The 17,520-nt window shown below is 36.4% G+C and overlaps 1 protein-coding gene across 1 annotated transcript in view; it reads left to right on the top strand.

The window, feature by feature from the left end:
• Positions 1-17,520, top strand: part of PDE3B (phosphodiesterase 3B) — a 167,534-nt gene that overhangs the window by 114,750 nt on the left and 35,264 nt on the right. Inside the window, exons 4-7 of the mRNA XM_061440727.1 lie at positions 1,143-1,285; positions 7,941-8,047; positions 15,199-15,400; positions 15,973-16,049. Coding sequence (XP_061296711.1) covers positions 1,143-1,285; positions 7,941-8,047; positions 15,199-15,400; positions 15,973-16,049 — 529 coding nt within the window. The remainder of the gene's footprint in view (positions 1-1,142; positions 1,286-7,940; positions 8,048-15,198; positions 15,401-15,972; positions 16,050-17,520) is intronic.

The raw sequence follows: 17,520 nt of genomic DNA, 5'->3' as shown, positions 1-17,520 counted from the left end.
AGAGCAAAAGCATTTATGAAAAAAGTAAAGAAAAGGGACTTAGAAGAGATGATTTAAAGTAAATGTCTTATATGCATGATAAGAACTAAGAAAAATTATATGGACCTAAATTATAGTCAGAAAGGATGGTACATAAACAACTTTTTCAATGTAAATGTAACTAACATGTTACGTAAACAGCTTTTTCAGTGTAAATGTAACTAACATTGAATCTTTATAAAATCAACATCCTTGGGAAAACTTAAATATAAGACATATTTATCTCTGAGATGGTTTCATGTCTGCTCATAGGGGAAATTCATAAGAAGCAGAAACGGTTTTATGTCAATTTCACTAAAAAACCTATTCAGAGTGGTCAAAAATGGAATATTCTGGGTTAACATTTGGATTAACCAGAGAATATTTTCAAAAATTAGGATAAATATTCTTAATGTGAAAGGTGTTCTGAATTTAATGTAGTCATTAATTCAGAAGCTCAGAACTCTGCAGTTTAGCCTCTATGTACATTAGCATTGTACTTAAAATACAAAAGATTTAGGAAATAGGGCTCATCCCCGATCCTAAGCTTGGCCTCTAAAAGTAGTTTTTTCAGGGTACATCTACTTTTAAAATTGTCAGTTGCTTATTTCTCATAAAACTATGAATAAAATGTACAAAAGAAAAAAATTTTGGTTAAACTATCAGGAATTCAGAAACCAATTTTTAAATAGGAGGAAGGTAAATAAAAGAGCAGTATAGAATGTGATATTTGGAGTAAAACATACTCATTCTGCTTCTCCTATACATGCTAAAAATGTACAGTTGCTCCCTGAATGACGTGGGTTTGAACTGTGTGGGCCCGCTTGTGTGCAGTATCTTTTTCAGTAGTAAATACTACAGTTCTACACCATCTGCGGTTGGTGGAATCCATGGATGTAGAATCTCAGATATGGAGGAAGAACATGTAGGGAGGGCCCTACATGTAATGACATGTAAATGACACCTGGATATTCAACTGCATGAAGGATATTGGTGCCCCTAACTCCCAAGTTGTTCAAGGATTAGTTGTACTTTGTACTGATATTTTCATGTACCATCTTTAGCATCACATTTACAGCATGTTAAAGGGTAACAATTTTAACCACTGTTAAATTATTCAACAGGGGCTGAACAGTAGGAATAGTTTACCAACCCCACATCTGAGGAGGAGCTCGGGAACCTCAGGTCTGCCACCTATCGAACAGACTTCTCCAAGGTGGGAACGCAATAATGGCAAACGGCCTCACCAAGAATTTGGCATTTTAAGGTAAAATCCCAGAGCGTTTTCAAGAAGCCTGAATCTCTTACAGCCACTCTGTTTCTGTGAATGAAGTGTGAAATAATTCTGAAAGCCTAAAGGAACCCTGGAAGTGTTTTAGGTATAGGACAGCATGGTTTGTAATGTGGCCTGGTAGAGAAACTGATCCTTAAAAAGAAGGTAATCTGCCTTCTCCACCCAAAACAGGCAAGTTGGGTACAAAGCATGCTGGAGACCTAAGAACATGAACCAGGGAGGCAGTGTAAGAAAACGAGAATCGGTTTTAGATGTGAAACTGGGAAAGCCACGGTAGAGGTGGCCAAGTTAGAGGCAGTCATCATCCACGGCTGAGTTTTCATGTCGGTCAATAGTTTCTGACTTGTGAAAGCAGGAGCACCCCCAAGGTTCACCCCAGATGCTGCCTCAGACGTGAAGTATATCGGTAGCAGGACACTTTCAAGCCCTTTCCTACTGGGGAATTAAGACTACTAATACATTCCGTATCCTGTTGAGGATTTATCTGGAACTAAGCAGTGCTTATCCTGCAAAGGAAGTACGTCGGTAACTACAGCCAGGTGAGGCTGGGAGATAGCAGGACCTGATCTTCTGAATGTAAGCATATCCATTTACTCTGCAAACAAAGGATTCGGTACTTTGCCTTTTAATGGCCAGGACAGATATTTATCTCCTGTGTGAGTTATAGGCGTCTATGTAGTCAGTTATATAACCATAGTTAATAAAATTGTAATCAATGTAAATTTCCTATTAAACCATTCTTTTAGGACTGAGCATGTGTTGGTCTTTAATAACTTGATCTGTGTAGTTACACATTTGAAACAGTAGGTGGCAGTGTTGGATCAGAGCTATTTCTGTTCAACTGTATTAGCATTTTATATATGAAATATCAGAGAATTGTAATTTTCCAGATTCTTCTGTGATTTATTAATTTGAATCTTCTACAATACGTTCAACTAAATGAAACTGCATTTTTGTAAAAGAAAAACAGTGAAATGATATATAAAACAAGAATGGATTCAAGTGTGAAGAGAACGTCACAGGAAAATGAGCTTTGGTCCAGAGCTTGCCCAGAGCTTAAACATGATAATAGTTTTTGTTGCTGTTGTTTGTTTGTTTTTTTTTTTATAACGGAAGCAGGATATGACGAAATAAATGACGTTAGGAACTGAAAATACGACAGGTATTTCTTAACCCTGGAAGACATCATCTTGAGAATAGTTTTGAGTTTAAGAAAGAATGATGAAAATGATTCTATTTTTTCATCTTTCCGTCACACTGACGTAACAGCAATGCTTTTAAAATTAAATGTCTGATACATTGAGTTAAGGTTATTTTTATCCTACTGCCTCCACATAATCGATAATAAAATAGAAACATGGTCCAAGGAAAACTAATTTTTATATGAACTTATCTCAGAATTAAAGGTAAATGCAGGCAGATTCAATATATTTACTTAATATTCATTAGAACAAAATTATTATGCCTCATAAAAGATTTAGAACTTTAAAGTATAAAGTAATTGGTGGTATTATGAAACATCTCCTTTAAAGAGGCGAGGTTAGAAGGAATTTTTCTAGGGTGCAGAAGCTGAAGCTGCTTTGTAATGAATCTCTAAGTGTACTTTGAACATAGGGTAAAGGGGAACATGTGAAGCATTTACAAGCCTCTTCCTTTTGAAATTCAAGTCTCTGGATCAGTGCTGTCCAGTAGAGATGTCACGATGGGAATGTTTTATAGCTGTGTGTCCAGTTTGGTTGCCGCCAGGTATGTGTGTCTGTTGATCACTTGAAATGTGTCTATCATGATTAAGGAACTTAATTTAAAGTTGATTTGATTTTAATTAGTTAAAATACAAAGAGCCATACTCAGCTGTCATACAGACCCAAACGGCAACCGTATTAGACCGCACAGCTATAGATCTTTAATGTATGGTGACGTTTTGTTTGGGGACCTTCAGGTTTTAGAAGCACAGAACTAACAGGCTTGTGACTGAACTCATGAGGCATTTGTTTCAAATTTATTAGAGTGCTCCAGAATGGAGAGCACATTTCCTGGTTTTGATATGAATGTAGCTCTACATTCTGATCATAAGCTTCTCTATGATTTTAAATGACCCTGCCCATGATTTCAACATGATGTAAATATTGAACCTCTTGTTCCCTGAAACTGTGTCTGAAACCTCATTTCTCATCTCTCCGGCTGCTTTTCCCTCTGTTACTGTTATTCTGTCCTCATTTCCTGGCACAGTGCTGGCTGTAATCCTCTCGTTTTGTGGTTGCTTACAAAACTGATCTACCTAGAAAACCTTGGTGTTGTCTTTACATACTGTTGCCTTACTCTACAGATAACAGCTGTCACGTCTAATCTCCAAAGCTTGTTACCGTTCTGTTCCCTTTTCCCTTTATCACTTTGCCTACATTATTTCATGCTTTCATTATTGCTTATGTGGGCTGTTGAATTATCCTTCCCATTTCTAATATTCTTCACTACCCAATCCATCTTCTACCTTCCACCACAAATTGTCCTTAAACAAAATTGTAATTATATTGTTTCTTCTAATCATTAAGTTTTTGAACCTTTATCGTGCCTGTAGAATACTGTCCCAATTCCTAGCCTGAGATTTGAAATTCTGTTAATCCCTCATGACAAAGCTACACCCTTACTTAGAAAAATTAAACAGAGATAGATGAGCAGTCCCTCAAAGAGGAGTAGAAAAATGGTTTGGGGAGCTCTCTACATGAAAATAACAGGCACATAAGTTGTGTTAGAGTCTTCCTTAAAGAAGACACTTCCTTGAAGAGGAAACTTCATTGAAGTTTTCTCATAAAACTTTTTTAGTTTCACTCCCTTAGAAAATTAAGCTGAATTATACTTTTTAGCTGCCTTATTTGTGTAAAGTGTAATATAGGACTTAATTTTGCTTTTTTTTTTTTTAATGCTTTGCCTGGAGAAAAAAAAAGAAGTATTATAAACTTTGTGATAGGTATACTAGGCAAAACATAAGAAGAGGTAGTTCTAGTTGAACAGCCGCTGTGTTACCTATTCTTCTTGCCACTGTTCATCTCGGAGAGGACTTGAGAGGTTAATTAAGAAGGCCATTACTTTTTAACACTAGAATAACTCCAGTATCACTTTCATTTATCTGAAACTCCAGGCAAGTTAAACTGTTTGATATTCCCTCTGTTTGTGCACATGTGTGCCCCTCTACCTAGAATAGACCTCTCACCCTTACCTCTGTGTGTCCTTAAAGACTGGGCTCAGATGTCACAGCTACAGAGTAACACTCTGACACCCCCTCCTTTGTTCTCTAAGGAGAAGTAATCTGTTTTGCCTCTGAGTCTCCTTAACACGTTTTCTTTGCTCTTTCATGGAAATTTTCATTTCCTACCTGTTTTAGACATTACGACCCTTCTGAGACCTGCTGGACTACTGTGAAGAGTTTGGGATTACATTAGATCTTTGAAGATAAAAAGCTGCTTAACAAGTATCCTGCAGGAGTATGCTATCCACATGACACTGGATACTGTTTTCTGCTTCATTTTCAGACGTAGGATGAAGTTTTGCTGGTCAGGAAATTCCAGCAAGGTTGAATTTATGTTTTGAGGAGTTAGCTGACAGTTGAATTATCCAGGCACAGCGTTAGTATCTAGAGTTGAAAGCTTGGCTGAACTGTTGTCCATGGATTGCTGGGACCCAGACCCTCCCTGTGGACAGACGGTACAAATTCAGAGCTCACAGCCCATTTCCTTTGAACAGATTTTCCCTGGGGAAACACAGGCAAATCCCATACCAAAACTTTGAGGGCTATCAGCTGTAGGTACTCCCACACCAAAGAAAGAGGCTTGCCTTTAACCTATTCTGATTCATCGTTCATCATGGAAAGTGCTCTTTAATTAAACCTAATAATGTTGCCTGGCAATAGTATGTCCCCTAAATAATGTACTTGGGAACCAGCTTCTCAATTATGTGTCTCATAATTTATTAGCGAATTATACTAAAGCCTGGACCCTATTTGAACTGCAGAGATTCAAGACAGCTAACTGGTGTCATCCCACTCAGTTCTTAAGATAATGACTCTGCAAAATCTGGACATTGTACAGCCAACAAGTTTTTACAGCTACTTAAAAAATAATAATACATGAAGTGATATAAACCTTGTCAAGGTAATTTGCATTGATTGTCTTAGAAATCAGCTGTTAATATATGGTTTAACTCTGTGACCATAACATTTGACATCTCTTGCAATGTAATTCTGACTTTAATCATCTTCCTGCCAACTATTAATAATCACTGGGTCTCCTAGCCTATCTTGCCCTCTATTTTCTTCAGTATTGTTTTATATATCTTATTACAGTAAATATTTATCTGGTTTTAGGCAAAGAATTAATGGGATGATTATGGAACTGAGCTGAAAACCTGTAATTTGACCTATACTTCTCAATTCTAAACAACTAACCATTTTAATTACTAGAAGACACCCCCTCCTCGCCCCCCGTTCAGGTAGAAGACTAGGGAGTGTGCTTCACGGCTCTTCTGTGAAGGAGAAAAACCTGTCTTTGTTTTGAATATTAATAAGGAAGTAGGTGTTGGTAGAGTACACAGATTGTTCTATTTGAATATTGCCCTGGGTGGCATTGCTACTCTTCTTTCCCCATCTCTCCCACTCCTTTTGAAGGCAATGAATATTCAAATACAAAGAATGATTGCACACTGGTAGGGAGATGAGTTTATTGAGTGTTATTATGTACATACTGACTCTTTTTTAAACGCTGTGAACAAATTATTATTACTATTAGCTTGAGCAAAAAAATTACAAAATCTAGTGGAGAAGGAAATGGCAACCCACTCCAGTGTTCTTGCTTGGAGAATCCCAGGGTCAGAGGAGCCTGGTAGGAGGCCATCTATGGGGTCACACAGAGTCGGACACTACTGAAGCGACTTAGCAGCAGCAGCAGCAGAGGCTAGATGTTATCGTAGAAGTTCTTTATTCTAAACCTCTAATTTTAACAGATGGAGAAACACACAAAAATAACATCAGAATTGTCTTGTGGAAAGAGCATACACTTCAGAGTCAGAAAAATTTAAGAGTCAGAGAAATTTGAAGTTGAATTTTATCTCTACCACTGTGAATTTTAGCTTAACACAATACTAAGCCTCTCAAAGCCTCAGGTTTCTTATCTAATAACAAAGTGGTTCAGATGACTAAAAGAGATGAAGTATGCAAATTACCTAAAATAATGGATGATACGTAATATTTAAAATAGTGCTATTATTTTTATAATTTTTATTCACGAAAATTTTTCTATTGATAAATTGGTTGCCAACTGTTTTTACAAGCCTTCTGTTTGTTATCCAGAATTTTTTTCTCTCATAAGATTATAAGACAAACTAGATTTAGAGAAAAAGGCCCAAAGAAAGCCCCAAAGCAGGAGTTAGCGAAAGAGTCCGTTCACTCAGAACTGGAGAGAGAAAAGATCTGTTCTCTTGAAAAGTGAGAATAGCAATCTGAAGACAAGATCATTCATTTAATCCAGTAATGTCTCCTGAACACCTTTACCAGGCACTGACTGTGCTGTATCCACAACTGAATGAAGAGGTGTATCTTATGGCCCCTGAAAGGAATTCACAAGTTAGTGAGGCATAAGAATCTGTGAACACTGAAACTGTAATATGGTATGGATATACATAGTAACAGACATGGACAAAAACCTCTAAGGTCACAGAAAAATAGATCTTTCTTGAGTAAGGGTATGGAGTACACAAAAAATGGAGTTGGAGGGAGGGGGAAGCTTACTGAGAACTCAGCCTATACTAACAAAATGTTGAGTGAAAAATAAAGACTCGAGATTTGTTCTTAATCCTGTGGCAAATTGCCCACATCAGGGTTGACTAACAGAAGAAAACAGGCTAGTGAATATCTAAGAAAGGAAGTACTATATGTATGGCCCTCGGCCAAGGGCTTTAAAATATGTAATCTTAAAATGCATTTTATATATCAATTGGTATACTGTGATTGCTCACCTATATTTAATTTCTTCATAAGAACCCTAAAACCTACAATAAATATTTCAGTTACAGGATATGACTGTGTTAATGGGCAATCAATTATCTGTGCAGAAGGGGAGCAGAAGATGGTGAAAAACTGTATGTTTTAGGTCAGTAATTGTCAGTGAGGTCCCTGGACCACCTAAACACTTGTCAGACATGCCAATCTGTGACCTTTTCCCAGACCTATTGAATCAGAAATCTTTGACTCTGAAGTGTATTTCACCAGTCACTGGTGAAATCCAGTGATACGGATAACCTGCTTCTTTCCAGGGTTCAGCAAATTACAGCCTATGGATCTAATGAGGCCCATACCTGTTTTTTTGTCAATAAAATTATATTGAAAACCATGATTATACTCATTTGTTTATCATTGGTTAAGGCTGTTTTTATACCGCAGTGGCAGAATTGAGTAATTGCAGAGACCTTATGGCCTGCAAAGTCCAAAGTAGTTACTACTCAGTTCTTTACAGAAAAGTTTGCTGGTGCCTGGTTTACTCTGGATGTATAAGCAGATATTTGCTAATGAATTGAAGACCATAAGGAAAAAATGAATTTTTCATGTTTTTAAAAATCTTAACCTGTTATCTTTCCCTTTTAGTCAAGGATGCTATCTAAATGGGCCTTTTAGTTCAAATCTACTGACAGTCCCGAAGCAAAGGTCATCATCTGTATCGTTAACTCACCATGTAGGTCTAAGAAGAGCTGGTAAGAAATCATTCTTTGTGACTTAAATATGGGAGGTCTCAAACTATATGGTAGTGCAAACTTTTCATTACCTATTAATAGCTGAGAATATATTTTCTCAGATACGAACAGAAACTATTCTTAGCTGAGAACAGGGTTTTAATTACCTATTCATAGATGAGATGGTTGGATGGCATCACTGACTCAATGTACATGAGCTTGAGCAAACTCTGGGAGATAGTGAAGGACAGGAAAGCGTGGTGTGCTGCAGTTCACGGGGTCGCAAAGAGTTGGACACGACTTAGCAACTGAAGAACAACATTCATAGCTAATTTTGAATACCATTTTATGTGTTCTGAGTTAACATAAAACTAAGCAGTTTGGGTTGGCTATTAGTTGACAATTTGCTCATTCGTTAATTTTTGAACATATACTATGTATCAGGAACTTTGTTAGACACTAAGGATTCAGGGATAAAATATAGAACTATTTAACCTGAATAGTTGTAGACAAAGAACAAAGGAAAACCCTCAGTAAAGGGCATTCTTTTGTAGCATGGTCATTGTAGAGGGAGAAAAAAAAAACTTAATATGAGAGTAGGAAAAATCCTGACTGTATCCTATATCCTAATAAACCAAAACAAAGCAAAGTGAAAGCAAAGTCGCTCATTCGTGTCCAACTCTTTGCGACCCCATGGACTGTAACCAGGCTCCTCCATCTGTGGGATTTTCCAAGCAAGAGTACTGGAGTGGGTTGCCATTTCCTTCTCCAGAGGATCTTCCTGACCAGGAATCAAACCCGGGTCTCCCGCATTGTAGGCAGACGCTTTACCATTTGAGCCATCAGGGAAGATATATCCTAATAAGCCACCCTTAATAGAATCTTTGGGGGTGAGGTGGGGGCTGTTAATTGACATATTGTTTTAGGTGTACAACAAAATGATTTGATGTTTGTATATACTATAAAATGATCACCATAATGAGTCTACTTAACATCTGTCACCATAGTTACAAGTTTTTTTCTTGTGATGAGAACTTTCAAGATCTATTCTCTTAACTTTCAAATACACAATACAGTATTATTAACTATAGTCATCAAAGATGATGAAATGGCGTATTTAAAGTATTGCAAAAACAAAAATTGCCAACCTGAAATTCTTTATCCAGTGAAGATATCCTTTAAAATTTAAGGTGAAATAACAAGTTTTTTTATACAAAAAAAGGTAAAATGTATTGCTTGTAGATGTGCACTACTGAGAATTTAGCAAAGAAAGTTCTTTAGGAAGGAGGAAAGTGATCCACATTGAAGCATGGATCTGCAGGAATGAATGAAAAGCACTGGGAAGCCTAAATATGTGGGTGCATGAAAACAATGACTCCCTGCAGTTTGCATAATGTATAAAGAAGTATATGGAAACAATGGCATAAAGGGTGGGGAAAGGGGTACATTGGATATACTAGCAGTGATTGAAAAGTACTAAAAAGTTCTTAAAAGAAACTTAAAAGAAACTAATACTTCAAAGATGTACATTGTAATATCCAGTGTGACAGTCAAATAAAAAAAGTGTTAGTTGCTCAGTCGTGTCCAGCTCTTTGCTACCCCATGGACTGTAGCCCACCAGGCTCCTCTGTCCATGGAATTCTCCAAGCAAGAATACTGGAGTGGGTTGCCATGCCCTCCTCTAGGGGATCTTCCTGACCCAGGAATCAAACCTGGGTCTCCTGCACTGCAGATAGATTCTTTACCATCTGAGCCACCAGGGACAAAAATAGGAGCAAAAAACTAAACTGTTGCAGAATTTTGGAAGTTAACAAAGGCCAGAGAACACACTAGAAATCATCTGTACAAGAGAAACTAACTACTGAACCTTGGTGAGGCATTGGGTTCTGTGACAATTTAATTGAAAGCAGTTCCCAAACCCTCTCTCCCCAGCTCGGTGGTACTACAGCTAAAAGCCACTAGCTTTGCAGTCATTAGAGTCTGACCTCTTTAAAAACTGCATTAAAAGCAACAACCTGGGAGTACAGTAAATGTTTTGTCCAAACTCACTGGAAAAAGTCCTTGTTCCCAGGTTGTTGTGGATAATTCATTTGACTGAGAGCTCAGCTCTTCAGAAAAATAACAGCAACAAAAAACACCCACACCCTCTGCCAGTAACATTTTGAGTGGGTAAAGCTGTGATATCAACTGAGGCAAACAAGAACTGACTGGAAATTTAAAAGGAAATCCTGGACACTAGATGACCACAGGAAAGTGAAAAGCTCTGGTATATTCCTGAAGATCTACTAGGCTGAGCACATTTTCAGGGCTGTGCACATGCTCAGGAAAGATCTGTGAAAGGAGAAGGCCCTGGTGGCTCCACCTGTAGCTGACCTTGAAGTGCTGCACAAGCAGGAAGTAAAAGCTAAAGCTGTTTTGTAAACTGCCTGGAAATTTGAAGTTGTAACTTTTCAAACATATTCTCATCAATAGATGACGACACATAGGCAAGACATTTAAAGAAATTTTCTGTCTCAACTAAATCATACTGACCCACGGGTGACTCTAAGAAGTCAAGCATAAATCAAAGAGGAAAGGGGGAAAAAAGGCATCAGAGCACTCAGTGGCTACACACCTCAGTGAAAAAAAATCTACATTATGAGTTCAGGAGATCACTCAATGAATAGTCAGAAATAAAATAAACAAATACAAAATAAGCCACATAAACCTTGAGGGTGGGAGAGATCTGATACTAGAATTGTTACAGTATAGTATCTAAAATGTCCAGTTTTCAATAAAAAAAAAATTATGAAGCATGCAAAGAAACAGGAATTTTTTGCCATGTAGACAATGAAAAACAGCCAACAGAATTTCCCTGAGTGAGCTTGGAGTTTGGATTTAGCAGTGGCTTTGAATTTGCTACCATTATATCTTTAAAGAACTTAAGGAAACCATAAAGTAAGAAGAGTATGACAACAATATCTCACTAAAGAACGAATTTAAAGAACTAGAAATTATATGATAAAATTATAAAATAATTTAAATAATTATAAAATAGTCATCACTTCTACTCAATATTGGGTTAGAGGTCTACCCTGAGAAGTTTAGGTAAAAACAAATGAAAGGAAGATGTAAAACTATTTGCAGACAACATCATCCTATATTTATAAATCCTAAGAAATTCCTTAAAACCTATTACAACAAATAGACAAATTAATCAGTGTGGCAGGATACAAAATCTGTATGCAAAAATCAGTTACATTACTATATACTAGCAATGAACAGTGCAAAACTGAAATTAAGAATTCCATTTAAAGTTAGCATCAAAAAGAATAAAATGCTTTGGGATAAATTTAGCAAAACAGTGCAAGACTTGTACACTGAAAACTATAAAACGTTGAAATTAAAGAAGACCCAAATATGATTTTGTTGTTGGTTGGTACTGCACGGCATGTGGGATCTTAGTTCCTCATCCAGAGACTGAACCTGAGCCCCCAGCAGTGGACGTGTGCAGTCCTGTCAGGGAATTCCCAGATAAATGGAAAGATATCCCATATTCATGGATCAGAAGACTTGGTGGTGTTAAGCGGGCAATAGTCCTCAAATTGTTCTAAACTTAGTACAATCCTTAACAAAATCTGTGCTGGCTTCTTTGCAGAAATTTGACAAGCTGATCCTAAAATTCATGTCAGAATTCAAGGGACCCAGAGTAGCCAAAACAATCTTTAGTAAAAAAAGAAAAAAAAAAAGGAGATTCATTCACACTTATAAATTTAAACTTGCTACCAAGCTGTGGTTATCAAGACACTGATTGACAGTGACACTGGCCTAAGGATATTCCAAATCAATGGAGTAGAATTGAGAGTCCAGAAATAAACCCTTACACGGTCAACTGATTTTCAGCCAGCGTGCCACAGTAATCCAGTGGGGAAGGAATAGTGTTTTTAATAAATGATGCTGGGACACCTGGATAGATACACATATGAAAAAGAGTGAATTTGAACCATACCTGTCATCATACTCAAAAATTAACCTAAAATGCTCATAAACTCAAATGTAAGTATGAAACCATAAAACTTGTAAAAGAAAACATAAGAGAAAATCTTTGTGACTTTGGATATTCTTAGATATGACACCAAAAGTACAGTGCATGAATGAAAAAAATTTATAATAGGAATTCATTAAAATTAAAAACACTTGCACTTCAAAAGACACCTAAAGAAAGTGAGAAGACAATCCATAAGATGGGAGAAAATATTTGCAAATTATAATTTGACAATGAACTTGTGTATTCAGAATAGACAAAGATGTCTTCAGTTCAGTTCAGTCGCTCAGGCATGTCCGACTCTTTGCAACCCCATGGGCTGCAGCATGCCAGGCTTCTCTGTCCATCACCAACTCTCAGAGCTTGCTCAAACTCATGTCCATTGAGTCGGTGATGCCATCCAACCATCTCATCCTCTGTTGTCCCCTTCTCCTCCCTCCTTTGATCTTTCTCAGCATCAGGGTCTTTTCCAGTGAGTCAGTTCTTCGCATCAGGTGGCCAGAGTCTTTCAGAAGACATCTTACAACTCAGTAATAAAAACACAAATGATCTCACTAAAAAATTGGTGAAAGATTTGAATAGATGTTTCTCCAGAGGAGTTATACCAGTGGCCCTTACCCACATGAAAAGATACTCAGCATTATTAGTCATTAGGGAAATGCAAATCAAAACCACAGTGAACCATGACTTCACACCCACTATGGTGTCTATAATTCTCAAGGCAGTTTAACAAGAATTGGAAAAATATTCAGAAGTAGGAACACTCATACATCACTGATGGGAAAGTAAAATGCTACCGTTACTTTGGAAGACAATTTGGCAGTTCAGTACTTGAATAGAGAAATAAAATTGTGCTATATTCATACATACAATTTTATATGTCATTCAAAATGAGTGAACATGTGAAATATCTTTTAAAAATGTTGAGTAAAGTAAGCAAGGCATAAAAGCATTTATACTGCCTGATTCCATTTACAAAGTTCAAAGAAAGTGCAAAACTAATCTAAATTGTTAAAGAGATATATATGTGGTACAAATATAAAGAAAGACAAGAAAAACAGTACCCTAATGTCAAAGTAATGCTTTCCTTTAATTGAAAGGACTGAGAATTAGATACTGGACATGGGTTTCTGATCTCTGGCCATGTTTTATATTTTAGCCTGAGTGGTGAGCATTCCTGTTATAACTTTTCTGTATATTTCACAGTTTAAAAGGTTTAGAATAAAAATGGTGACTCTGTATTGTAGACAGTATTTCTTAAGGGTTGCTAAGGGTTTTCAGTACCATTCTGTCCTCCTCAAAAGCTTTTCTACATTATATCAAATTTCTACCCTAAAATTAGTTTATCCTTTATTCTTCTCAGCCTGTTTGTCAGAGTTTTGGACACTCACTAGGAGAATCCCAGGGATGGCGGAGCCTCGTGGGCTGCTGTCAATGGAGTCGCACAGAGTTGGACACGACTGAAGCAATTTAGCAGCAGCAGCAGTATAATTAGAGAAAAGAATGCTGAAAATTGGAACTTTAGTCTCCAGTTAATAACTAACATTATTTTGGCAGGCAAGATAGTTCCCCTCTCTAGTCCTCAGTTTCTTCTTCTGAAACATTTAAGTGTTTGACTAGATTATTTATAAAAATCTTTTTTTCAGCCCTAACATTATATGAAATTATAGGAGCCTCTAAACAGGTCGGTTTGATAGAACAGCAGCGGCAGCCCTGCATATGTAAAATGCAGATGCTGCTTAATTCACAGGGTTATTATGAAGATTAAATAAAAGAACACACATTGTATTTGTCAGGGTTTTCCAGAAAAACAGAACAGGATGTTTGTGCATGTGTATATAGCCATACATACACACACATATATTGGAGAGGGGGACAGTGATTGACTGATGGGCATTGGCTTGGCAGATTGCCAGGTCCAAAACTATTAGGGCAGGCTGCCAACCTGGAAATTGTAGCAGGAGTCAGTACTGCAGTCTTGACTCTGAAGGCAATCTGGAAGCAAAATTCCTTCCTCTCTGGAGGGGCTCAGTTTTTTTTCTTAAGGCCTTCAACACATTGAATGGGGCCAACCCACATAGCAATGGGTTATCTGCTTTATTCAGTCTAGTGATAATCACATCTGAAAAATACCTTCACAGCAACATCTAGACTAGATTTTAACCAAACAACTGTGCATGATAGCCCAGCCAAGTTGACACACAAAATTAACCATCACACACATCTGTAACTATGTCTGAAAATACCATGATACCTTAATAACTGTTATTTGCTTTCTTCTCTGATTCTCACTTTACTTGAATCTTTTTTTTGAAATAAAGTTTTAAATCTACCTACACTTCTCCAGATACACCCTTAGTTCAAGGCACCTAGCAAAGGCTCTTGAATAAATCAACAGGATTAGGGATGTATTTCTGAAGCACTTTTTCCCTCTTATTTTAGCACTGACTTAGCACTTGTTTGTATTTTCCACTAGCCGTTTTTAGGTTTGTTGAACACTGTAGGGATGGCATCTTTTTCTCTGTTGTGAAACCCAGCACATTTTCCAGCATATAATAGGCTCTCAAATACTTGTTGAATGAACGAACGAGCTCGGAAAGATGTAGATTTTATTTAAGGGATCTGCTGTTGTGTTTATATAATTTTATCATATGCTCATATAATTTTATCATGCTCAGCTTGCTTAGTGCTACTAAGAACTCTGTTTCCAAAATAAAAATGAATTTTATTGTATTGAAACAATACAGTAAAGATGGTAAAAATGGATAATCAGGCTGGTAGGGACACAAAATGTGACAGATGAAGATCAATATGGATTAGGAAAATCTGTGCCACACATTATCGTGTACACACGTTATTATCATTATTATGTACGTTTTCCTCGTACTCTTAGTATTTACTATTATGTGTCATCCTGCCACAGGGTGCTTATTCCACGGTCATTGATGATAACAAATATAGTCTATATTCTGCCGGAATTCGTAGAATGTCTTGATGATAGCTCCATGTAGAAATGTAGTTTTATCATTTAATTGTAAATGCTTTGCTTTCTTTAAAGAAGGGGAATGCTCTTTATAAGTACCCAAACATAGACAATAAACAGATACATGCATACATAATATCTCTTTCTTCTCTTTCAATTTTTAAGGTGGTTTACCAAGCATGAATTCACCCAGTCATGGACCAGTGTCTGCTGGCTCTCCAGCTAACCGATCACCTATAGAATTTCCTGATACTGCTGAATTTCTTACTAAACCACCTGTCATTTTACACAAATCTCTGAGCAGTACACCCAATTCACCAGATTTTTATCAGCAGCTTAGAAATTCTGATAGCAATTTATGTAACAGGTAAGTTTCCCAGATGTTTATGGTTTCAAAATATAGGTTATTTTAATAAAGTACTCCTAGTTTTCTAGTTCTGTATTATAACTAGATGATTAATACTATATCCTTTTCTTCATCTAGTAGTTTTTATTCTAAACAATTTTTTTTTCATTTCACTGCTATTATTCATTTCCCAGCTAAATGATCTCCATCTAAAGGGAAATATAATGGTATTTTATCCATCATAAGATATCAGTAAATGTATGAAAATTATTTTAGTACTAATAATTTTATGCACTAATTTAGTACTTACTTACAGTAACCAGTTCATTTGGTGTTCATTTTCATTTCTGCTTTTACGATGGTGTTTACCTCCAATCCCAGGGTTACTTTCAAAATATGTTATTTCCTTCACAGGGACAAAGATGTTTTCTAGGATAAAGCCTATTAAGTTTATAGAGAGATTGTAATATTAGGGTATTTTGCAGTTGGGATCTTACAGTTTAAAAAGAAACAGATTTTCTGACTGTATTTAGATAAAAACAAAAATTGTCTCATTTGTCATATATACATATTTACCTGTTTTATTTTACAAGCTGTGGACATCAAATACTGAAATATGATTCAGCATCTGAACCAGAGTCTGGTACAGACTGCCACAGGGAAAAGTCAGGTGAGACTGCAAAAGTCATATGTCTTTAACTTTAAGAACAATCTTAACATTGTTTTTAAAATGAATAAATGAGTTAAGATATCCATCTTTAAAACGAAGATTACAATGTTTTGTCTACTTTACAGAGGAGTTATTAGCAAATTATAAATAATAGATGGTGAAAGTATTTTGAAGGGTAAAAATGTGCTGTATAAATTAACATAGTCTTATGTTACGGTTAGGCTTCATAAATAGTGAAATTATATTAACATTGAAATTTAAATTGCATTATGTAAGCTCGGGTTTGCATACATTTTAATAATTACACAAACAAGTTGTTTTAAAATTTAGTCAGTTATATCATTCTGAAACGTACCCTCAAAAAAAGAATATTGTTGGTGATAAAATTATAGTTGTTTTATAATTTTAAAACACTGATGACTCAAGCATCCAGTAATAGTTAACTAGGTAACTCAGAGCAACATACCTCCTGAAGGTGGCTAGAAAAGTTACAAACTATTAATATTAGCAACAACAATCTGCTTGAAGCCACTGAAGAACTCATAGGCTCCTCAGAATATCCAGTGTTAAGACCTGGAGGAGAATAGAGACTAAGGAAATGAGTCTCGAGTTTGGGGCTACCAAAAGGTGTTTGCTGCTTCCAGAGGGGCCAGTACTGATAGAACAAACAGTCCCTTTTGGTAGCTTCGTGGGACAGCTTCTTGGGACTACGGAGATAAAGATTAGAGTTGAAAGGCTGCCATGACAGGATTAACTTGGTAAACTCTGCAGTACTGCATCTTAAGAATAAAGGTAAACCAGAAATAGATAGGCTCTTTCAGGGGTTACAGGTGAATATCAGTCTCTTCACGTACTTTGAAACTCACCCTTCCGTAGTATACAATATAATAGTTTTGGGGGTTTACATTTTAAAAGATTAAAAAACAACAACAAAGAAGACCAATCCTTCACATACTTCCAAAAACAGTAGGGCAAACTTCCCAACTCATTCTATAAATAAAACCAGAATTATTCTGACACCATAACCAGACAAAAGCATCACAAGAAAAGACAACTAGAGACTAACATTGCCAATATCCTTAGCAAAATACTAGCACACTGAATCTTGCAGCATATAAAATGTCATATTCATGACATTGGTATTTATACCAGGAATGCAGGGGTGGTATAGCATTTGAAAATTAATTAATGTAATACGCCCCATAAAGAGGGGGGGAAGTCACATGATAATTAAATAGATGCACAAAAAACATTTGACAAAATCCAACACTCTTTCATGATGAAAACACACAGTATTAGGAAAGTTCGTCAACCTGATTGAGGGCATCTTTGAAAGAAACACAAGTTTAACATCATCCTTCCTGGAAAAAGACTGATGCTTTCCCACTAGGATCAAGAATAAAAGAAAGATTTTGCTTTAAACACTTCTATTCAATATAGTACTGGAGGTTCTAGCCAGGAAAATTTCTAG

This window comes from Bos javanicus, chromosome 15 (genome assembly GCF_032452875.1).
Source record: "Bos javanicus breed banteng chromosome 15, ARS-OSU_banteng_1.0, whole genome shotgun sequence".
Taxonomy (NCBI): domain Eukaryota; kingdom Metazoa; phylum Chordata; class Mammalia; order Artiodactyla; family Bovidae; genus Bos; species Bos javanicus.
This window is presented reverse-complemented; position numbering and strand designations above follow the sequence as displayed.